The sequence below is a fragment of the Pseudopodoces humilis genome, chromosome 6 (assembly GCF_049639895.1).
Source record: "Pseudopodoces humilis isolate 2021_Gansu_Grassland_sample_001 chromosome 6, ASM4963989v1, whole genome shotgun sequence".
Classification (NCBI taxonomy): domain Eukaryota; kingdom Metazoa; phylum Chordata; class Aves; order Passeriformes; family Paridae; genus Pseudopodoces; species Pseudopodoces humilis.
The window spans coordinates 52715931-52735952 of NC_142205.1; the positions used below are offsets into that span (position 1 = coordinate 52715931).

General features: G+C 38.3%; 1 protein-coding gene across 4 annotated transcripts in view; it reads right to left on the minus strand.

Moving 5' to 3' along the window:
- CCSER1 (coiled-coil serine rich protein 1) overlaps positions 1 to 20022 on the minus strand; it is a 637091-nt gene that overhangs the window by 519119 nt on the left and 97950 nt on the right. For all 4 annotated transcript variants that reach the window (XM_088056598.1, XM_088056597.1, XM_088056599.1 and 1 more), the window contains exons 3-4: positions 15597 to 16955; positions 12822 to 13009 (exon numbers count right to left, since the gene is read on the minus strand). In XM_088056598.1, coding sequence (XP_087912724.1) covers positions 12822 to 13009; positions 15597 to 16911 — 1503 coding nt within the window. In that variant the 5' untranslated portion in view covers positions 16912 to 16955. The remainder of the gene's footprint in view (positions 1 to 12821; positions 13010 to 15596; positions 16956 to 20022) is intronic.

The window sequence follows — 20022 nt, forward strand, 5'->3', positions numbered from 1 at the left end:
TTGAAATTTATTTTATTTGCCAAATAATTCTAATCATAAACAAAACCCTTGACAGATTCTGCATGGTTAGCACTATTTTTAGAAATTAGATAGTTTGCCATCACAGCACAGAGGCAGAAAAAAAGTGTTAAGTTTGCTCACCACCTATTAAAATATGCAACAATGATCAAAGTATCTGATTGTGAAAAAGTTTTTATTTACCATTAGGAACATTGGCTTTTCTTTCTTTATAACAACAACCAGGCTCACAAACAATTTCGTTTTGGCAGTTTCATGTGCTAGCTCCAAAATGGAGAGCTCCATTAAACAAACTGAAATGCATATTAGAGGGACAACAAAGCATCCTAAAACCTTTTTAACCGACACCCTGCTGCATGGAGTTTTTTAAAAAATAAATATTGAACAACAAGAGATATCTTTGAACTCCTCTGGTTAATAGACCTTACAGGCCTCCCACTGAGCAGCAATAAATATGCCTCAAGAAATCAGTCTTCATACCATTTCTTCATACCATTTAATAATGCCACAACTGCTTTTGTTATGCAGACTGTATAGACGGGTGAATGCTATCTGAGAGCAAAACCATGCATTCACAGGGCTTTTCTTTCTTGTGTTAGCCAGCATACCATCCCTGATTCAGTCCTATTCTCTTCCACCTGTAGGTCCTTCCAGTAGACAGCTGAGTCCACTTGAAGAATCCAGATAGAATAGTTTGGCATCCACTTTCCCAACTGAAGTTATTAAAACGAACTACTGTGATTCATGAACCATGGCTGAGTGGTTGACTATTCCTTTCACTTAGGTTCAAGATTTTTATTCATGTATCTGTATCTCTTTGAAATAAAAACCTCACAAAGACACCAACATGCTGAGATTCAATGTCTCATCTTATCAGTGCCTAATAGTGGCAATGAAGAATCTGACATCCACAACTCCCATTCTAAATCTGTCTGTTCTGACAATTTCATTTGCACAAATAAGCTTTGTTAGTTGCTTCTCAATGGAATATTTTATTCCTGATTTTGTGTCTGGGCACAGTAAAGTAAGAAGGACATTTTACTTTTCTACTATTATTTATTATTAACGTTCTTTTATTAGATCTGGTCATATCTTCTTACTAAACTACTGCTCTGAGGAATTAACTTTATTTCTGCATCCCTTCTGTTCTTAGAACCTGGAAAGCAGTATGAATAGCTTGACAGCTTGTCTACAGAGATAGTTCTCTGTCACTGATGATTATTTGGGTTTGTTTCGAAGATATAGAAATTTTCCCACTGTGATCATATCACAGAAAATAATCCTTTTTTTGTTTTTAAAAACTTTAGAAGCGACTCAGTGTAAAAACAAGTTAACCTATGCATAATTTGATAGACTGAGAACTAACTCACTTTAGTTGGGCATTTTACAACATCAAACCACACCCTTAACATGTGCCTAGGAGCAAGCAATATCTGAAACCCCATGATGATTTCTTCTTATGTTCCTTTATTCATTTTTCTTTCTGCATAATCTTTAATGATTGCACACACTTCCTCTAGCCTAGGAATGGGGAATACAAAGGATATCGCAAGCTATGAGGAAAGCAAAAGTTACCTTATCTTATACACAGGGAAAAATTGTCCTGACTCTATCTGTGATGACTAGTGCAGGTGTGAACAAGGCACGTTAATCAGGCATCTCAAAAACTTTGTGATTTAACTTTAACCAGAGCCAAGATGCATGGAAGTTACAGGCATTAATTTTTATTCATAAAGATGCAAAAATATTCCTTTTCCTTTTTTTTCTTTTTTCTACAGGCTGAGAGAAGGCAAAGACAGAGGAAAGACAGAGCTTTGATAATAATATCAAATTGCTTTCACCACGTCACATATGTCCTTAAAGAATAAAGACAAAAATGACAACTTTTTATTCTCATCTGGAGGAAAAGCTCTGCTGAAATGTGGCTAATGAAAATACTTAAACTATTGTGCATACTGCCACACTTTCTGCAGGAAAATTGCATTACTTCCCTCTTCTAGCTGAAATGCCTGACAGGTTTGTGCCAACAATGCATATTTTACAGGCCGCTGTATTTTCTTCTGAATATCATCCCCTATAGGGAATATTCCAAGAAGATAAAACTAACTACTGAATTTCAATGTTTCAGGTAACAGAAGGATTACAAATTTCTCTTGACAACCAGTTCTGTAAGCTCTTGACCTCCTTAGCTCCCAGTTTCTCCCTCAATTCCCAACTGATTTATAAAAATATAGACAACCTCTCCCATCTTTCCAGCTTCTTAAACTGAACTACTTCCCATCCTCTTAACTTTCAGATCTCCTCGCCAAAAATTTCTCATTAACTTTCTTCCTTCCCAATGCTTCATCTCTTCCTTTTCCATAGCACTGGCAGTGAAGTCCATCACATTCTTAATGACAATTTTCTTATATTTAACTCTTCCTTTCTTATCAGCACTTCATAACCCCACCCATTTTCTAATGGGAACACAGCCCAGTCTCAGTTAAGTCCTGCCCTTTATCCTCCTTGCTTCTCTCTGGATCAGGTTCTCATTTTTCCTACTGTACTTCCTCCACTCCAGTAAGGAGACAGATTTCCAAAGCTGGCAAATTTAGAAAGATGAAAGTCTTCCAGGATAACTGTCTGCCAAGGCAACAGATTTATAAAGACAATTTCATTTAGCAAAGTGTACCCTCTCACTATTTACTCATGTTGCTTCACATAACACAAGTTTCACAATGCTTATTTTGGGATAGTTTCTTCAAAATATACTCCCAACACTTTCAATCTAATCATTTTGGTTAGAGTGACTAAGTCAAAACTGCTGGGTTTTACTTTTATCAACTAAAAGATGCCAAAAAAAAAGATGACAGGAGACTTCTGATTTTTGGAGCAGTCAAAACTAACCTCATTTCCTTAGATATCCTAAAAAAAGTTATTCAGTGAAGAATCTTGTAGGAGTCATTTTTAGGAGACAGGAGTTCTACTACAGTGTTCTACTACAGTGTTCCACAGCATCAGACATAACAGGTTGGGTATGTGGGAGTAACTTAAAACACGTATGAAGAAAAAACAATTAAGAAAGAAAAACTGAAGCCCTTTCTATGCAAGATATCTGTCTAAGCAACAGAAAAAGACTTTAGTGAACAACCTCCTATTAGTTTTCAATTGATTAAAACTCCCCATCCTGTTGCAGATGTTCAAGATCCTGAAGCAGTCTGTTACTAAACACCTTAACTTCCTTCCTCAGGTTTTCTTTGGTATCAAGGCATTTTGTGTCATGCAGTGAATTGCTCCACCTACTACTAAACAACTACTTCTCAAGTATGAGCGTGCCTCTGATAACCAGTCAGCTCCAAATCACAACAGCTATCCAGACTGTTGATGCAAATATTAATCTTACACATTTATCCAACACTAATGCCCTTCAAAGTCCGAAAAGCCTCTCATAGAACAAAATCACAGAATGTTTGTTACTTTATCAAGAATTCAAATAAAAAACACACATTATAAGTGTAATAATTTTGGAAAGTTTGTGTTGTCTGGGGGGTTGTGCGCAATTTGCTCATGAAAACATCTACACAGCAACTTATGAAAAGTTTACAAGATAGATACTAAGTTATTCACCAGGTCTATGTTTTTTCAATTAATTTAATTAGTTTTAGTGAATGAATGCTATGAATACAGAAAATTATCCAAGAGGCAACAAAATGCGGTTTAGCATCTCATTCCTTTCCTGAATGATACACTGTTTCCTAAACCTTCATTAAAATGTGAATAAATCTAGATAAACATTCCCAATCCTGATTTCCATGTATCAAATCACAAAGGGCAATACTGAGTCTTTCATGGGCTAGCACGCACTTGACTTTAAACCAGAAAAATCTCCTGTTCTAAATGGCAAGCCTCAGGGCCCACAGCTAATTTTCCAGCCCCTGCTAATCCAGGGCTCATCTAGTATAGTCTCCAGCAACACACTGGCAAGACAAGGACTGCAAATACAAATGACCTAACAAGTGACCCAACAGAATTTCCATTTCTCACCCCATTACCTTCTTTTTATCAATCAAAGGGATCAAAGGCCTGGAAGAAGAACCCGACCCTGAATTGCTATAGCCTGTGGAAAAAAATACTGTATTTATTCTGAGTTTATTCGCACATAAGCAAAAGAATACAAATAGGTAGCTTAAAGGAAAGCATTCCAGAACTGGCACTACATAACCAGTTTATGGACACACTGTTCGAGGGACCCACACAGCAGGAAATGATGTGTGTAAGAAAGGACTAGGGCAAAATTAGTCACTCTAAGAGCAAAGCCAGGGCAATTTTCCATTTTTATTTTCATAAAAAATAAGTCAGTGCAAACTATCTATGAATCATCTGACCTACAGGATGATAAACCCAAGAAACTGACTTCTTTACACTAGCCATAAATTTCAAGTTCAGTGAATTAGCTGCCCATTAACTGTCTACCTTAGAAAAGTCCTCTAAAAATTTCAGTTTTCCTATTGCATGTATTACTTGCATATGCTAACCCAAGAAGATATACCACAGTTGCAAAAATACTGTCCATGCTAAGGGCATCTCCCAAGATTAAAGACATGACTAATCTTCTAGGGCATAGCAAACATTCAATTAAAGTAATTTACTTTCTTTTTCTGAGGAAGTACTTTCTCTTACCGATAATGGAAAGATTTTTCCACTTAAGTATTACTCATTGCACAAGGTTCCTCTTTTATTTAAAAATTAAGTGTAATAAAATACAGACATTAGATCAGTCACACTAGTTCAGATAACTCTCTAACCTGTCTTCACCAATGGTAACTTCCACGTTCCCCTGACCTCTGCCCTTCTGCAGGGAAGAGATCCCAGCTTGCAAGCAGAGGTTGCATCAGGTTTTGCCACCTCTTACAATTCTTCCAGAAACACTTGTTAAAGTCCTTGTGGCCTCTCCACTCTCTCATACTTCTACTTCCCACCTGCCATCACTGGATATCACAGGAACTCCCTATAAACCACCTCCTTCTCTGGCACAACTGCTCCACAAAGTAGAATGGGGGAAACATAAGAGACTGTGTGTCTCTTATGATCTCAGTTCCTGTGACTTCATAATTTCTGCCCAACACAGCACATTTGCAGTCAGAATGACGAGGCAGAGCCCGAAGGCACAGGAAATGAGTTTGTAGCACAGTGGGGGGTGTCAAGAGAGCTCTGTTTAGAATTCCTTTTGGCTCCCTATCCTTCAATACTGGACTCATCCCTTCCCAGTATCCAAGGCCTTTGAGCATCTGACAAACAAGGGTGGTCATGGGTGTCAAAGACAGAGCCACACTTCTCTTAGTGCTGCCCAGGGAATAGAAGAGCAAACTGAAATATAAAAAAAAAACAAGAAATAACTTTGTTCTTTTTTTAAACCATAAATCTGGATAAACACCTGGACAGGATACCAAGGGAGGCTCTGGAGCCTCTACCCTCAGAAACACTCTAAATCCAACTACACACGTCCCTGGTGAAGGGATGCCATCCCTGACCCTGATTTGAGCAGAGGTGTTGGACCAGATCATCCCCAAAGGTGCCTGCATGCATCAGTGATTCTTTCTCTCCTAATATTGATTAACGTACCATGAGAGCTGGCAGCATCCATTAGATTTTTCACAGGATTGCTTCATCCTTGGTAAATCCCTGACCTATTTCACAGGTCCACAGCATGACAGGCACTGAGCAGAAGGTAGGTATCTTCACCACAAACAAGTTACTTCTTTGGTGATGGTATGATAGGTGGTGACAAAGACTTCAGTAGCCCACATGCACAAACAGACTGAAGGGTTGACTTCAAGAAGACTGCATAACAATTTTGCTGCAGCACTCACCTATATTCAGAAGGTTTTTACTCAGCATATGGAAAACACAGTAATGAATAGGAAAGTAAAATGTAAAAGTCATAATAAAACAGAAAAATTACCAAGCTGCTTTTGCTTGACAATTATATCTATCTATTTAAACAATATTGATCCCTAGGGTGCATTTTAACATATTACCAGATATTTCTGGGCAGAAAAGTCTTTCCCTTCATGTGGAAAAAGAAATCCATAAAAATAATATCAACTCTAAATGATAAGCAGCTTCAGAACAAGCTATCTTTTACATTAACTGGCAAAACTATTTGGGGGATTCAACAAGACTAGCACAAAAGTGTATTTTGTTAGAAAAATCCATCAACTGCCTGTACTTTACACTTATATTTTGAGTCTCAATAAATAAATAAACGTTTTTTCTGAAAAACATTAGAACAGAAAACTAAACACAGTGCATTACAGGGGACACCCACCTATAGTTTTAGAAGTTCAGTGTCCTGTAAATTCATTCAGACAACACTTAGAGCAAGTATTCCTACAAGTCTTCTGAAAAAAAATCTGATACCCAGTTTGTACTGGTTTTGAATGGGACAGAATACCATTTTTGTAATTATAAAAACTGAATTACATTTTTATGGTGCTGTGCTGTGGATTTCTCACCAAATCAGTGTTATCAACACAGCCATATATGCGTTAGGTATTGCTGAGCAGGGCTCGCACAATTGCCAAGGCCTTTTCTGCTCCTCACACTGCCCTGCCACTGAAGAGACTGGGAGTGAGCTAGAACTTGGAGGGGACACAGTTGGTACAGCTGACCCCACCTGACCAAAGGGATCTGGTCATATGCTGAACTGTGTTCAGCAGTTCAAGTTGGGAAAGAAGATGGAAGGGGCGCTCTTGGCATTTATCCTCCAAAGTACCCACTAGGTGTGACGGATGGACGGATGGCTGAATATCTGTCTGCCCCTGGGAACTACTAAATTCACTCCTTTGTGTGCTTTGTTTGTGTGTGCAGCTTTTGCCTTCCCTGTTAAATCGTCCTTACCTCAGTGTGCATATTTTCACACTTCCACCTTTCCACTTCTCATCCTGCCAGAGGGAATTTAGGCAGTGGCTGAGGAGTGCAGTTCACCCACTGCAGTTAACCCATAAAAGCACAGAAAGAACTAATTCTGTTCTATTTTTGCTACTCAACAAACACATCCACCAACTGCCATGATGATTCTGGATTTAAAATTGCCAACAGCTCTACCTTCTACCTGTATTAATGTAACAATACATAAAATTCAATTTAAATCTTTACTCCAATGCTAGAGTAACAGTTTATCCTTTTCTGGGCCATGATTATGTCCTTAAAGAAGATCACAGAACATTACAGCATAAGCATTAAGTCACATCTAAATTAATTTCTGTTAGTTACTTGATCTCAAGAATTAATTCAAAGTGTTTAACAGCGGCAATCTGATTTTCACAAGCCCTTCGTTTGTTAAGAAACACACATTACACTACAGACATGAATTTCCCACAGGGTAGTTACCCAAAAAGCTTCTAGTTGAGTCGACCTAAAAATCACAGCCAAAGTGCTTAAATCCCTATCTGCCATTTCCACTTTTTTATCCTATTAGTATGTGAAAGGCTCCACACTAAATTAGGAATATAAGGCTCAAATTGCTAAGTACCTATAGTCAGTTTATTCCTATCTAGATAGCACTGTTCAGCCTTATAGTATCAAAGTAGTCCTGACAGTTCTTGCTTTAAGTGGCTTCAACAGTTTCTTTTCACAGAGGAGCAAAATGCCAAATTCATTGCAAAAAGGGGAATTTTGTTATGTTAGTACAAATCTAGTTATAAATTAATGCTGTCAAGTCCACTTTCCATGAAGGGTGAACCACTGCCTTACAGGGTTTGCTTGAACAGTTCAGTAACAATTGATGCTCCTAAATATTCTCCCTCAAGAAGCCCAGAATAGCAGAGAAGAATTTGAATTAAGCAGAAATACTGTAATTCAGTGACACAAAAAGAATGGCATATCTATTTTAATCAAGACAAAGCTTTCATGAACACCACAGATACCTGAGATAATACACCCTATAGCAAGTTAAAGAAACAGGCTGCAGCAATTCAGAGCATACATAACATTGCTAGTTCTAAAGAAGGTTGCACAGAAGACAGTAAATAAGTGTGCGCATTTTGCTTATCTAGTTCATATTTTTGTAACAGTCTTGGCATATCTGAAAAAGGCTGTTTTGTTTAATGGTTTTTTTCAACCTGAACTGAAGCCCTGAGCACTCAAATCCTCGCTCTAACCTTTCGTTCACTGCCTTTCCAGGCATTAATAATTAACGCCAGCCTGTAGAAGAAGAACATATCCCACAGGGTTTTATCAGGCCTTTACAGGTCACATTTATGGGTCACAAAAAACAGCCACATTCAACTCCACCTTCAAATCTACTCATTGGTCACCCTCTGAAACACATTCAACTCAAGTATTTTCAATAGCAGCTTCCACCTCATGTAATAGCCATACACTGAGTAAAAAACACAGCTTCCAGAAGGTCAGTGTTGAAGTAACCTCAAGCAAATATGACAATTACTTCAATTCTCTCTAGACTAGGAGCCAACCTAGTTTGATTCATACTCTGTGCTAAATAATACATCAGCAAAATATCATACAACTCAGCATAGGCAAGAGGAACATAAAAAACATTTTAGCCCTTATTCATGTACATTCACTGAAGTCCATAGGGGCAAAGGATCCTGCTGTTTCTGTCATGATGTAGCAGCTGGATTAAAACTGGTGCTTGATAATAAATAAGGGTACTCAGGTAACATTAAAAATAAATCTATCTGTGAGAAGCAATAAACACACTTTCATGAGCTACAGGTTTTGGGGTAGCCTGATAAGGTAGAATATCAAACACAGAAAGAGATTTTAGTACAGTGGTTTGGATAATTGCTCCAAGTACATTGCAAGTACTATTTCTGAAGTATACTAGAAACCAGACTATTAACTTCTAAGTCACCCCAAATCACTTAGGTAACAAAACTGAGGTAGCATTACACACACACAATATCCACAACACCAGCCACAATTTAGACAACAGCTGCTAATTGGATAATTATCACAGATGTTCTTGCCATAACATACTTTCATTAGCAACCTCTGCTTTGACTTTCTGCTCCCTCCAGACACACTAGGAGTCTCAAATATTTGCAGTTATTCTCTCTTTTGCAAGCATATGCCTGTGTCAATCATTTACTTTTATTCTATATTCCCAAAATGTCAGATGGCCCCTCGATACTAAGTTAGTAAATTATTATTTTTTTAATTTAATGTTTAACTAATATATTCAATTAATTCCATTATCAAATTGAATTCCTGCCCATTAAATACTGTTCTGTATTCTGACACGTGGTTTAGCATTCACTGTTTGTAATTTATGCTGTAAGTACATTTACCGAAATGTTCAGTACTTGGAGCATCCCCACATAACAAGCATAGGACAAGTGTGAGAAAAGGGGGATTTTGGCTAAGCATCAGCACTGGATGGGTAAGCCAAAAAAAGCTCAGTAAAAACCTTAATAACACAGTACCAGCATGCACCTTGAAAATTTATCTTTAGGCAAGGCAAAAAAATAGAGTAAAATTTGAGAAAGGAAATGAAGCAAATGTTGTGGTAACTGCAGTTATCCAAGTGCATGATAGGCAGTATGGGAGAAAACACAAATGCAATTATTTGACGGCATGGCAACAGGGCCACTCTTAAAGCTGAAGGGGAAAAGGCTGGGATGTACTTAGGCCTCAAAAGTCCTTGGTTTTATATCTAATAGATAGGAACCACAGTAAAGATCAAAGAAAGAAATGGCACACTCAAAGCAACAATCCAGAAAAATAAGTTGTGCTGCTCTAATTGGGCTGGCACAGGCGGCAAGGCTGCTTTGCTCCAGGCAAAGGAAGCTGATGATGCAGCACTGAGGGCAAGCACAAAAGTTTTTACCTGCAAGGGTGAAAAGTTGAAGATGAATTTAAGATGCAAGAAACAGAGAACACTTAGAAAAGATGCAAGTATGAGAAACTGAAGAGAAAACAGCTAAAGAGTGGCCAGAGAAACACAGTCCTGCAGAACATAATGTTCACCCACTGAGACAAGAAGTTGAAAAATAAGGGGTTTTTTTAGTTAAGTAGTACATATGCTGATAGACAAGTGTGGGCAAGGGTACAATTGTAAAGACAAATAACTATTTTTCTTGTAAAGAATAGCAGGGAGGCAGAAGGGCAGATCTGCAAGAGCCAAATATAAGTGGGCAGTCTTGATCCACAACACATATGCAGCTATATTTCTAGGCAGAGTGAAAACACATGTATGCATACAGCACAGTGTAACTCATGTCTTTAAATTGGGCAGTGTGAGCTAGGTGCTCCCACTATGCTCTCAAGTTTGGTTTTTTTAAACTTGAAGTACTGCACAGTTACTTCCATTCATATCATCCTTCACGACTATCTGGTCTTAATGACTTTAATTTGCTAGCATTTAAAAATCTCTATCATACATTAAAAACAATTTAACTTTTTGTCTCTGTACTGATAAATGTGATATTCCATATTAGCCACTACTATGACAAGTGATAGATAATTCTGTTGCTCACTCATATCTCACTTTCTCTTAGTTCCAAGTAATGTTACACATCAAGTTTTTTTCCCCTGCTGTTCTGTCTCCTAATCCCATTAAAGAATAAACTTGATGGTCTGATTGTTTTTTGGGTTTTTTTTTTAATGTGGTAAATCTAATTCCCATTGAGTCAACTACACGTTTACACTTTTCACTGGTCTTGCAGGACTGCATATTTCAGATCATTCAGGTCTTTTGCCTGTGCCGATTCACATTTTTCTTTCTTCTTGTCTCTCTTACACATTGGAAAAGTAGAATCACCTAGTTAGAAACAGTAGGTGAAGCACAACTTCTACCAACCTTCTGAGACATAGTTAACTAGTCTATATGTTATGTCAAAAGATTTGAATTTGTTAACTCATGAGTTCATTGCTGGAGCATTAGAATGACGAGTCATTCCAAAACGCTCTCCAAAACCATTTCTGGTGAAACGGTGCCCTCTTGTAGCAGAAATCGGCCACTGCAAGAAGAGCACCTTTGTAAACACATAATTGGCAATCCAATACACCTCAAGCATTTGTTCCACATCATTATTTACAGTACTACGAAATTGGCACGTTTGCAGAGTTATTTCAAAAGATTTTTCTCTTCACTAACTTTCATTTACAAACAGCATTGGTCTGAGAACCAAACTTTTACCTGTCATCTTCAAAAAAAACCTGACAATTATGCAAGCATACTCTGCTGAGAAAGATGTTTAGGATAAAAAACAACTTCTCAGATGCTAATTTTTTTTTTTACTTCCTGTCTCCTGTGAAAAATCTTGCATCCCTTCAGCAAGACTTTCTGGCTCCTCACTCCCAGTCCCTCAAGCAGAAGCAGCTCACACTGCCTGCCAACAGGAAAAGAATACCAGCTGGGGAAAATATACAGGTACACAGTTTCTTCAGCTTAACAAGACACCTGGGTGATGCCAGAAAACCTGCATCAGCAGCCACAGCCACAGAGCAGAACTGCACAGCAACGCTGCCCTTGCCACGGGGGCCTCGGCTATGCCCCAGAGATTTGACATCCCTTAAATGTTTGTGGCTCATTTTTCTCCAGAACTGAACAAAATTAATACAGAAAGCCATGTGACTCATGATGTTCTAGCCACGTATGAGAGTTAGGTTAAGGCTTTTCATAATATTTTGTGTAGTAACACCAATTCTTTACCTAGTATTTATTCTTCATTAGCATCATTCATTGGTAGCAATCTGCTACTGCAGTGTTAAACATTAAATGATTGTGACAAGTATCTTGAAGAGGCCTTTTACCATTCAAATATGTATTACTCTGAACGTTCAAATTCTTAGTATTTTTTTTTTTCTTTTGCTTCCGGAAAACTCAGGTTTATTCTTTTGTCTTCTGGTTGTTTGTGGGGAGGAAAGGGTGGAAAAGGTGTTTTCAGGTTTGGTTTCGTTTGATTTACTTCCTAAACCTCATTTTTTACTAAAAATCAGAAAACAGGAGTTTTCTTAATATCCATACGTACTGGGGGGAGAGCAAGAATAATTCTACCTTCACTCATGAGCCTGCTCTCTAATCCTGTTTTAGAAGTCCTTGGTGTGTGACTGTAATGCCAATAAGCATAAGCAAATCATGTCAATCTGTGGACAATTTTGCTTTTTGCTAATGGCAGTGGGGGAAAAAGCTCATAGATTTTATAAACAAAACACAAGGAAAGGATCATATTACCACCTAATCCCATCCACACGTTCTCTACTTCCTGTTTTTCCCGGATTGTCACCTTCCCACTTCCACCATTAATATAGAGCTAAACAGAATGAAGTGCTACAGCATCAGTGTAGCCTACTATTTAAATAAACATGAAGATCTCCCTAACAGCTTGGGTCTAACAAGCCAAAAATGGTTCACAGGCCTGAGCAATGGTTAATCAGTATTTTAGGGCATAAAATCCATTTGTGTAATGCTTTGTATGCCTACATGAAACAGCATCTTTAAAGGTTATCACATTCTTTCTGGCTCTAAAAAAATTACATTTTATTCACTTATACTTGGATGCAAACTTCCTGCAAAAGCAGAGAAACATGAAAAGCTTCATGCTTTAATAGCTCAAGCAAATCACCAACACATGTCACCAAAAAACTCTTCCCAGAAAGTACACAAACCTTTTCACAGTACCACATCCTGCAAAAAATGCTTCCAATATCTGAAGCTGAGCCTAGATCACATTATGGAAGCCTGAGACAGCTCCTGCCCTCTTTATTACTGTTAAATCTGTGAAGTCACTGCTTCTCACTATAGCTACACCAATCAGAGAAAAACATCAGCTTAGGCATGTGGGAATAAAACTCACCATGCTGTTCATTTTGGAAGAGGATGAGCTTGCTCTCTGCTTCCTTAGGCTGTTAAGCTCTTCTGCATTTCCATCCCTTGGTTTTATGATCAGCCGGCTGCCCCCAGCTGTACCTTCTGAAGAGGACCTCAGCCGTTTCTCAACAAATCTGCCTTCCCGGTACGGACTGAGGCTACTGGCAAGATCAACTACAAAGAGAGAAGCAACCAGCAACTGTTACAGGGAATTGCTCTCTACAAATATTTTCCTAATCAGAACACTGCTTTGCTTGAAATAATTACACTGAACCGAGTTCACATGAGAAAGGTTCTGTGGAACGCAGACCGTGCTCACCTAGATAAAGGTGTCACCTGGGCCCTCAGCTCACTGCTCAACCCCAATGACAGGCATGCTCAGCACACTACAGCCCACTCCAGGACTCCCCATAGAATCCAGAAGGACTCTTTGCTCCATCCGTTTCTTTCTCCCCTCACCATGGATACTTCCAAATTGCTGAAAACCTAAGAGAGAAATTTGTCCAGTGGTGCCAAAAAACAACCTGCCTTACCCTATGCCCAAAGGCAAGTCCAGCTTTTGAAGGGCCAGGTGACAACTTTGTTACCTCTGCATAAGACAGGGATGCAAATCAGTTTCTATTTCTGTTCAGCATTCCTAGTTTAGTCTTACACCTGCACCCTCTAAACTCAGCCTGCAGTCAGTGGGCAAAATCCCAGCCCAGTTAAAAGAATAACACCAGAAAAGAGGAGAAAAAAATACATTTTGACATGTTAAGGCAGATTTAGAAATGGGGAAACATAAAAGCATAATAGCATAATAAATGCCACACATATAGAAAATCTTACCTTCTTTTGCAAGAGAAGAGACATTTTCCCTAAGAGTTCTTAAAAAAAAAATCCTTATCACATAAAAATGCATAAAGGTATATACTAAGAAACATATGGCACATCAAACCTGCTCATAAGTTAACGTCACATTCACGATGCTATCTATAATGGTATCTGCTATGAGACCAGGTACAGAAGAGAAAATATCTATTACCAAAGAAAATGCATAGAAATATTTTGTGTTCAAATTTAGGTTTAAATACTGTTTTAGAAAACCAAATGTTCAATCCAGTCTGTTTGCAACAGGTGTAAGTATTTATAACCATATCTTACTGAGTGCCATGTAAGCTTTTTCTGTATTCGACTCATTTCATATGGTAGGATTTTATCTCATTTTCAGTGGTTCCCTTGTACACTTGGCCAATTTCTAATTTGGAATACATTCTTCACAACACCAGAAAAACAAAAACTATTTTGAACAGCACTAAAAAAACAGAACAATTAATCATCAACTTCTACATAGTGCAGTATTAGCTCTAGTGTTTCTGTGAACATGAATCCAATTTACAAACATCTCTCTGTCATGATTTCAACTTCCTTTAGCTGCTTTACTGAAATACAGATTAAATATCCAATTGCCAATGCATGAGTCTGAAATACAGTGAGTATTTCTAAACATCCCCCCAAGCTGCTCACTTGGTGTTCTGCAGTATACTCTAGCAAGGCAGATTCTGAATAAGAGCTCATTCACGGATGAGACAGTGTGGCAAAGAAGACAAACTGAGTGCTCAGGACCAGTAATATAGATAAATGGATAGAACAGATAAATAATATTTTTTTTCCCCAAAGTGACTGAGGCTCCAAGTGAAAGAGGTTCCCTCTGGCGAAAGCTAATTCAGTAGATTAATTTGACTTTCTATTGCCATTTATGTACAAGATCTCCAACTAAGCCTAGCAGTGACTAATAATTCAAAAAGCAAGATTGCTTTTGACTGCTTATAATCTACACGCCTAGATAAATATCCAAGCAGAATGATGGGTGTGAATTTATATGAGTTTATACTTACCATCATTCATCTTCTAATACAATCACTACAAATACTGTCTTGTTAACCCTCAAATTTTGGCTCACCACATACAGCCTCAGAATTAAGCAAGAAAGCACCAGTCATTAAGCTGGCTCAAGAAAACAAACTGTCAGAGATAAATGTCTTCTGACAGGTGTCCTTCACTCAAGGGCCTGGTGCATTATTTATCTGTATCTCTATAGATTGGGATTTCTAGGCACAGTCTTTCCACTTAATCTTGTTAGTATTTCCGATTTTAAATCACTCTTCATAAACTAAAGACTCTGTGTGAAATTTAGATGATAATTAACTCCCTCAGTTCCACAGATGACAAAATGAGAATTTGGACACTTATTTCAGATGAAACCAGAAACAGGGTATCTCATACTTTGACAAGATATCCACTCTGAGTTACTCTATAATATCAGTTGAATAGAGAAAGCAAGACTCTAGAAATGTTTAAATCCAGACCAATATAAACTCAATTGTATTATTTCCCATAATCAGACTACAGGAATGTTTGTTTCTCTGGTGATGCTTCCATCCCAGATTATGCTATCCCATGGTTCAAGTCCAAAATAGCCATGTCTCAAGAAACCACAGCTTTGCTGGGAGTCAATACTTGCATTCCTAATTAATTTTCTATTAAACAAAGCACAGCCACGAACAGCACTGATGTGTGTTTGCAAACACTAAAACACAAACTCAAAAAACTAATAAACTTTGCATTTAATGCATAAAAAAAAAGGTTCTACTTTCTGAATATCATAGCTAGCACTTGCAATTCTGATAAACACTTCATGACAAAACAATCATTATAGAAGAAATGAGGCCAGACCCCCAAAACTCACCAAACTCAAAAATGAAAAGACTATGAAACATACCTTTAGGATGGTTTGATTCATAACCCTGTTGGGTTTTAAGGGACTGAGGTTCAGAACATGGAACAGTCTTCGACTCCACTACAGGAATTGCGTCTCTTATGTGCTTGGATGGAGTGCTTTCATCTCTGCTCTCACTTAAGGCCCATGCCTTTGGAGAGAGTGTCACTGGTTCCTCACTACGCTGTAACGTCAAGGTTTCTAGATGTGCATTTTCTGAGTTAATTTTTTCTATGTGCCTGGCATCATTTATATGTAGTCCATTGGCTTGCAACAGCACTTTTGTTTGATTAGGAACTGAGGTTTTGAATAAGGTACTGGATTCCACGCTGCACGAGCTTGCATGACTCACAGGAGATACACCAGCAGAACGGCCAGTGCTTTGTACAGTATCCATCTCCCTCGCAGGAGCAGCAGCAGGATTAAAGAAGATCTGAGAGGTAGAGACATCGTGGCCAAAATCCTCTGCAAGCAGTGCCCCAGGCACACTGCTGGGCAGGGCATCAGCCTCTGAAACAGAGTCCTCGGTCAGAGCGACAAAGTCCGAGGGGGTCTGGGCAGCCGTGAGGTCAGCCGAGAGCAGTGGGGACTGCAGGGAGCTGCCCATGCACTCCGTCGTCTCAGCCGAGCACGGAGGAGACGACTTGGCCATCACAGGTTCGCTCTCCACGTAGGATTTAACTTCCAGAAAGCACCTGGGCTGCTGCACGGAGGAAACCGACTGACTCTCTGGAACTGGTTTGGAAAATTTGTAGTGTGATGAAAAAGATTTAGTAAGAAGTTTTCGTGTGGACTGTTTGACGGAATATCGGCTTCGCTCTTCTGCAAAGCCTGAATCGTCACCCTCATTCTTCCCAGAGCTTATGCAATTGATAAAGACATTCTTATTAGCAGAGGGCTCCTTTCCCTTTTCAAAATCGTCTGTCAAAGACCTTGTTATCTTCTTGTTACGGGAGCTGCCAAAGCCAACTGAATGCCTTCCTCTGCTTTTTATGTGCTCATCTAAGCTGAGTTTTTGAAAAGTGCTCAGAGAGGACTGGGCACCATTTGAGATGTTAACATTCTGACTCGCTGAGTCAGGCTTCTGCTCACTGCCTTTCTTGTTATGGAAGCTAATGGAAGGAGTGCGGAAAATACTGCGGCGCTTTCCTGTGCTCCCTGAGCTGGAGTTAGTGCTGGATGGAGAGGAGGTGTGGACACCAATGGCATTGGCAGAAGAAGGCGAGGAAGGCAGGGAGTCGTGTCTCCGGCTAACGCTTCTCCTGAATATCGGCAACCGAGACACAAGAGTCGCTCGTCTGGATCCCGAGTCCCCCATCAGGACACAAAAGGTCCGTGGTTCTTCACAGCCAATAAAATAATCTGGGATGAGAGAAAAATAAAGGGGAGAAGGGAAAGAAAATAAATTATTCAGCCTCAAAGACTACTCAAACAGATTTGTCAGTCAGCCTGAATACACAAGATGTCAACATCAATTTGTTGCATACACATTACTGAAGACTTTTAGCATTTCAAAGCGATGTGCAACACCCTGCACTAAGAATTGAGCAACATGTGGCTGAAAATATTCTGCTAACAAAAGATACAATTTTATATATGGTATTGTACAGCAGTATTGTATACCGTTACACTGGGTAATGGTATAAAATCTAAATGCCAAAAGATATACAAATATATCACCCAAGCATCCTCGTTTTTAAGTTACTATAAAGTGTAAGCACTCTCAGCAAATAGTTGATTTTTCATTATCTGAGTAGAACAACTCATTATTTTGCATTTCTAAATACTGAGATTTTTGCATGAAATAAGAGGATTTAAATTTTCCAACCTTCACTGAACTTTCACCTGGATTTTAATTACTTTATGTGTTTCTGTTAAAGGCTGTATGTATCACTTCACAGTAACAGAATATTATGGCATTGCAGTCCAGCCAAAATATGCAACACCAAAAAATCTTCCTAAAGAACTGTAAGTTCAAAGAATTTACTGTCAAAATAAGGGATCATATTTCTAGATTTGAGCTGTAATGTTTCCTTTGAACACTTCTCTGAAATCCTCTCACAGCTTATTTGCCTATAATTAGCTAATTTTTCATGTTTTTTGAAATTAGTGAGAAGTGCTTCCATGCACATGTACTTGGTGTTTTTTTATAAACATTTAAACAAAACTTATTTTGATCAGCACTGCAGATGTACTGGAAGAATATTAATCTTTATGAAATATATACCAGTTCTATCTCCTTTTTCTTCTCGTTATAATAAACTACCACTGTGAAAGACAGGACCACAGAGAGAGAGAGCAATAAAAACGTGTAATATATAATCACAAGAACACGAGAGGCTGTAGGAATTTTGCCCCAATGTAACTTCATGAGCTGCTGGTGCTCAGCACATAAAAATAAACCCCAAGTCATTTGTCTGGACTATGTTTGTATGTCAAGTGCAAAAAAAAGTAATTCATCTAATGAGCAATTTAATATGTATTATGTGGCTAAAGCAAGTATCTGTGAGCAGTATATGTATTTAGGTAGTGTATACATACACACATATATATGTATATAAATTGAAACAGAATTTTTAAGTATTAGTAAAACTACATATATGTTAAGTAACTGTGAAAGAAAGGGTAACAAGTAAGTTCAAAGACTGTTTCTGACTAGAGATAGGACTGGACTTTTCTGCAGTTGACATTTTTTTTTAAAATGCTAGTACAGCTCCACTCCTAACATGCAGTGCCAAGCAGCCACACTATTCACAAACACCAGGAATCAATAAGCAATTTTGTAGTTTAGGATGAGAAAAAGAGCTGGAGAATAGCTACTAATTGCTAGAAGTCACTGGTGATCTCTGATGGCAAGCTAAAGCCTGACCTAGACAATGCCCAGGTTCTTTGATTGAAACCCCTCCATGAATTCAGTCTAACTGGGGGGAAACTGTCAATACAGGACGGGAGTTACCAGAATAACTTTACATCCACTGGGAACTGAAGCACAGCCAGCTGCTCCATTCCACTGACAGCTGTGAAAGTTTGCATTCAGACCATTGTGCAAGAGCAACTGCAGGGGGGGACAGCGCAGAAAATCCCAGGCCCTGTGAGCTCCCCAAGGAGCTGGTGTTACCCCAATTTGTTCACTTTTCCATAACTCTACCTAAAGAAAATTGCCTTTTGAAAGCCACATGAAACTCTCTTCATCCTTCCCCTTCTCTGGCTTCTTTAACCACTTCAAGACCCTAACTGTGTCAGGGTTTCTTTGCTGTTGTGAATCTCTACCTGCAGGCTTACTGGTATGTATGGATAAGCACATACACACAAGATTTTTAGAGATTGTGAGGGTTCTTCCTTCACAAGGTATTTTAAGGAGAGATCATAATTGCTGAAACAAAGACTTTATAATGCAGTTTAACAATAGCAGTAGATAAAGTAGTTTTTGAAATATATTAAATCTCTTTAGACATTTTATGGTTGTATAAAACACTTGCTGCCACTGTTCTCTCTCCTGCCCAGAGCTTAAGTTGTCACTTCACTGAAGAACAAGTCATCCTAGTTTATAACTACAAAATTTTCCAAGCTGAGAGTAAAAAGAAGAAAAAAACAGAGCAAAAAGCCCAATGTAACTAGCACTGGGAATGCAAAGACTGTGTCTAAATAAGAAGAGACTATTCCTAAGGATTGACCCTGAATAAAGATAGCCTTAGCCTTCCAGGTGGTAATAAATTTTAATATAATACATTGCCTCTAACAGCAGATAACAAAATGGCATTTATTCAGTTGATTCCTCCTTTCCTGTCTCTTGAAGGAAGAAAACAAACTGTCACCATTCCTCTTATTGTCTAAGCAGCAGAAATCCTCACCCATAAAATATCAACTAAGCACAATATACTGCTCCTCCTAGGTCTACAACAGCCGCCACAAAACAGTCTTAAAACATACAATGTTGTACAAATATACCTGTATATGTGCATGTCCGTGTGCATGCACTGTCTGAATGTTGTAAACATTCTAGTAATATTTTTGATATTAATTAATAGAATTATATATCACTTAAAAACACACATACATTTGCATTCTTAAATTGCCAAAGTTTAGCACAAAGTTAAAATGACAACTTTTCTACTTGCAGCACAAGGAAAAATAACTAGTATTTCAAGGTACCAATACTTTCAGATACTAATGAAACCTCACCTTCCATTAATTTTTTTTCTTACAGCAGAGGAGTTATAAACTGTCATATATGTCTTATTAACATAGGAGGTGTTTCCTTTCAGTCTCAACATTTAATGTATTTGTACCTACAACTTTACAGCAGTAACCCTTATTACAGAGTGAAATTCACTCCAGCTACATCTTCTCTACAAAACCATTAATTTTCTTTATCTAAAATCCTTGTTCCTACTGGCATCACTCTTAAAATCTTCAACAGAGGAAAAAG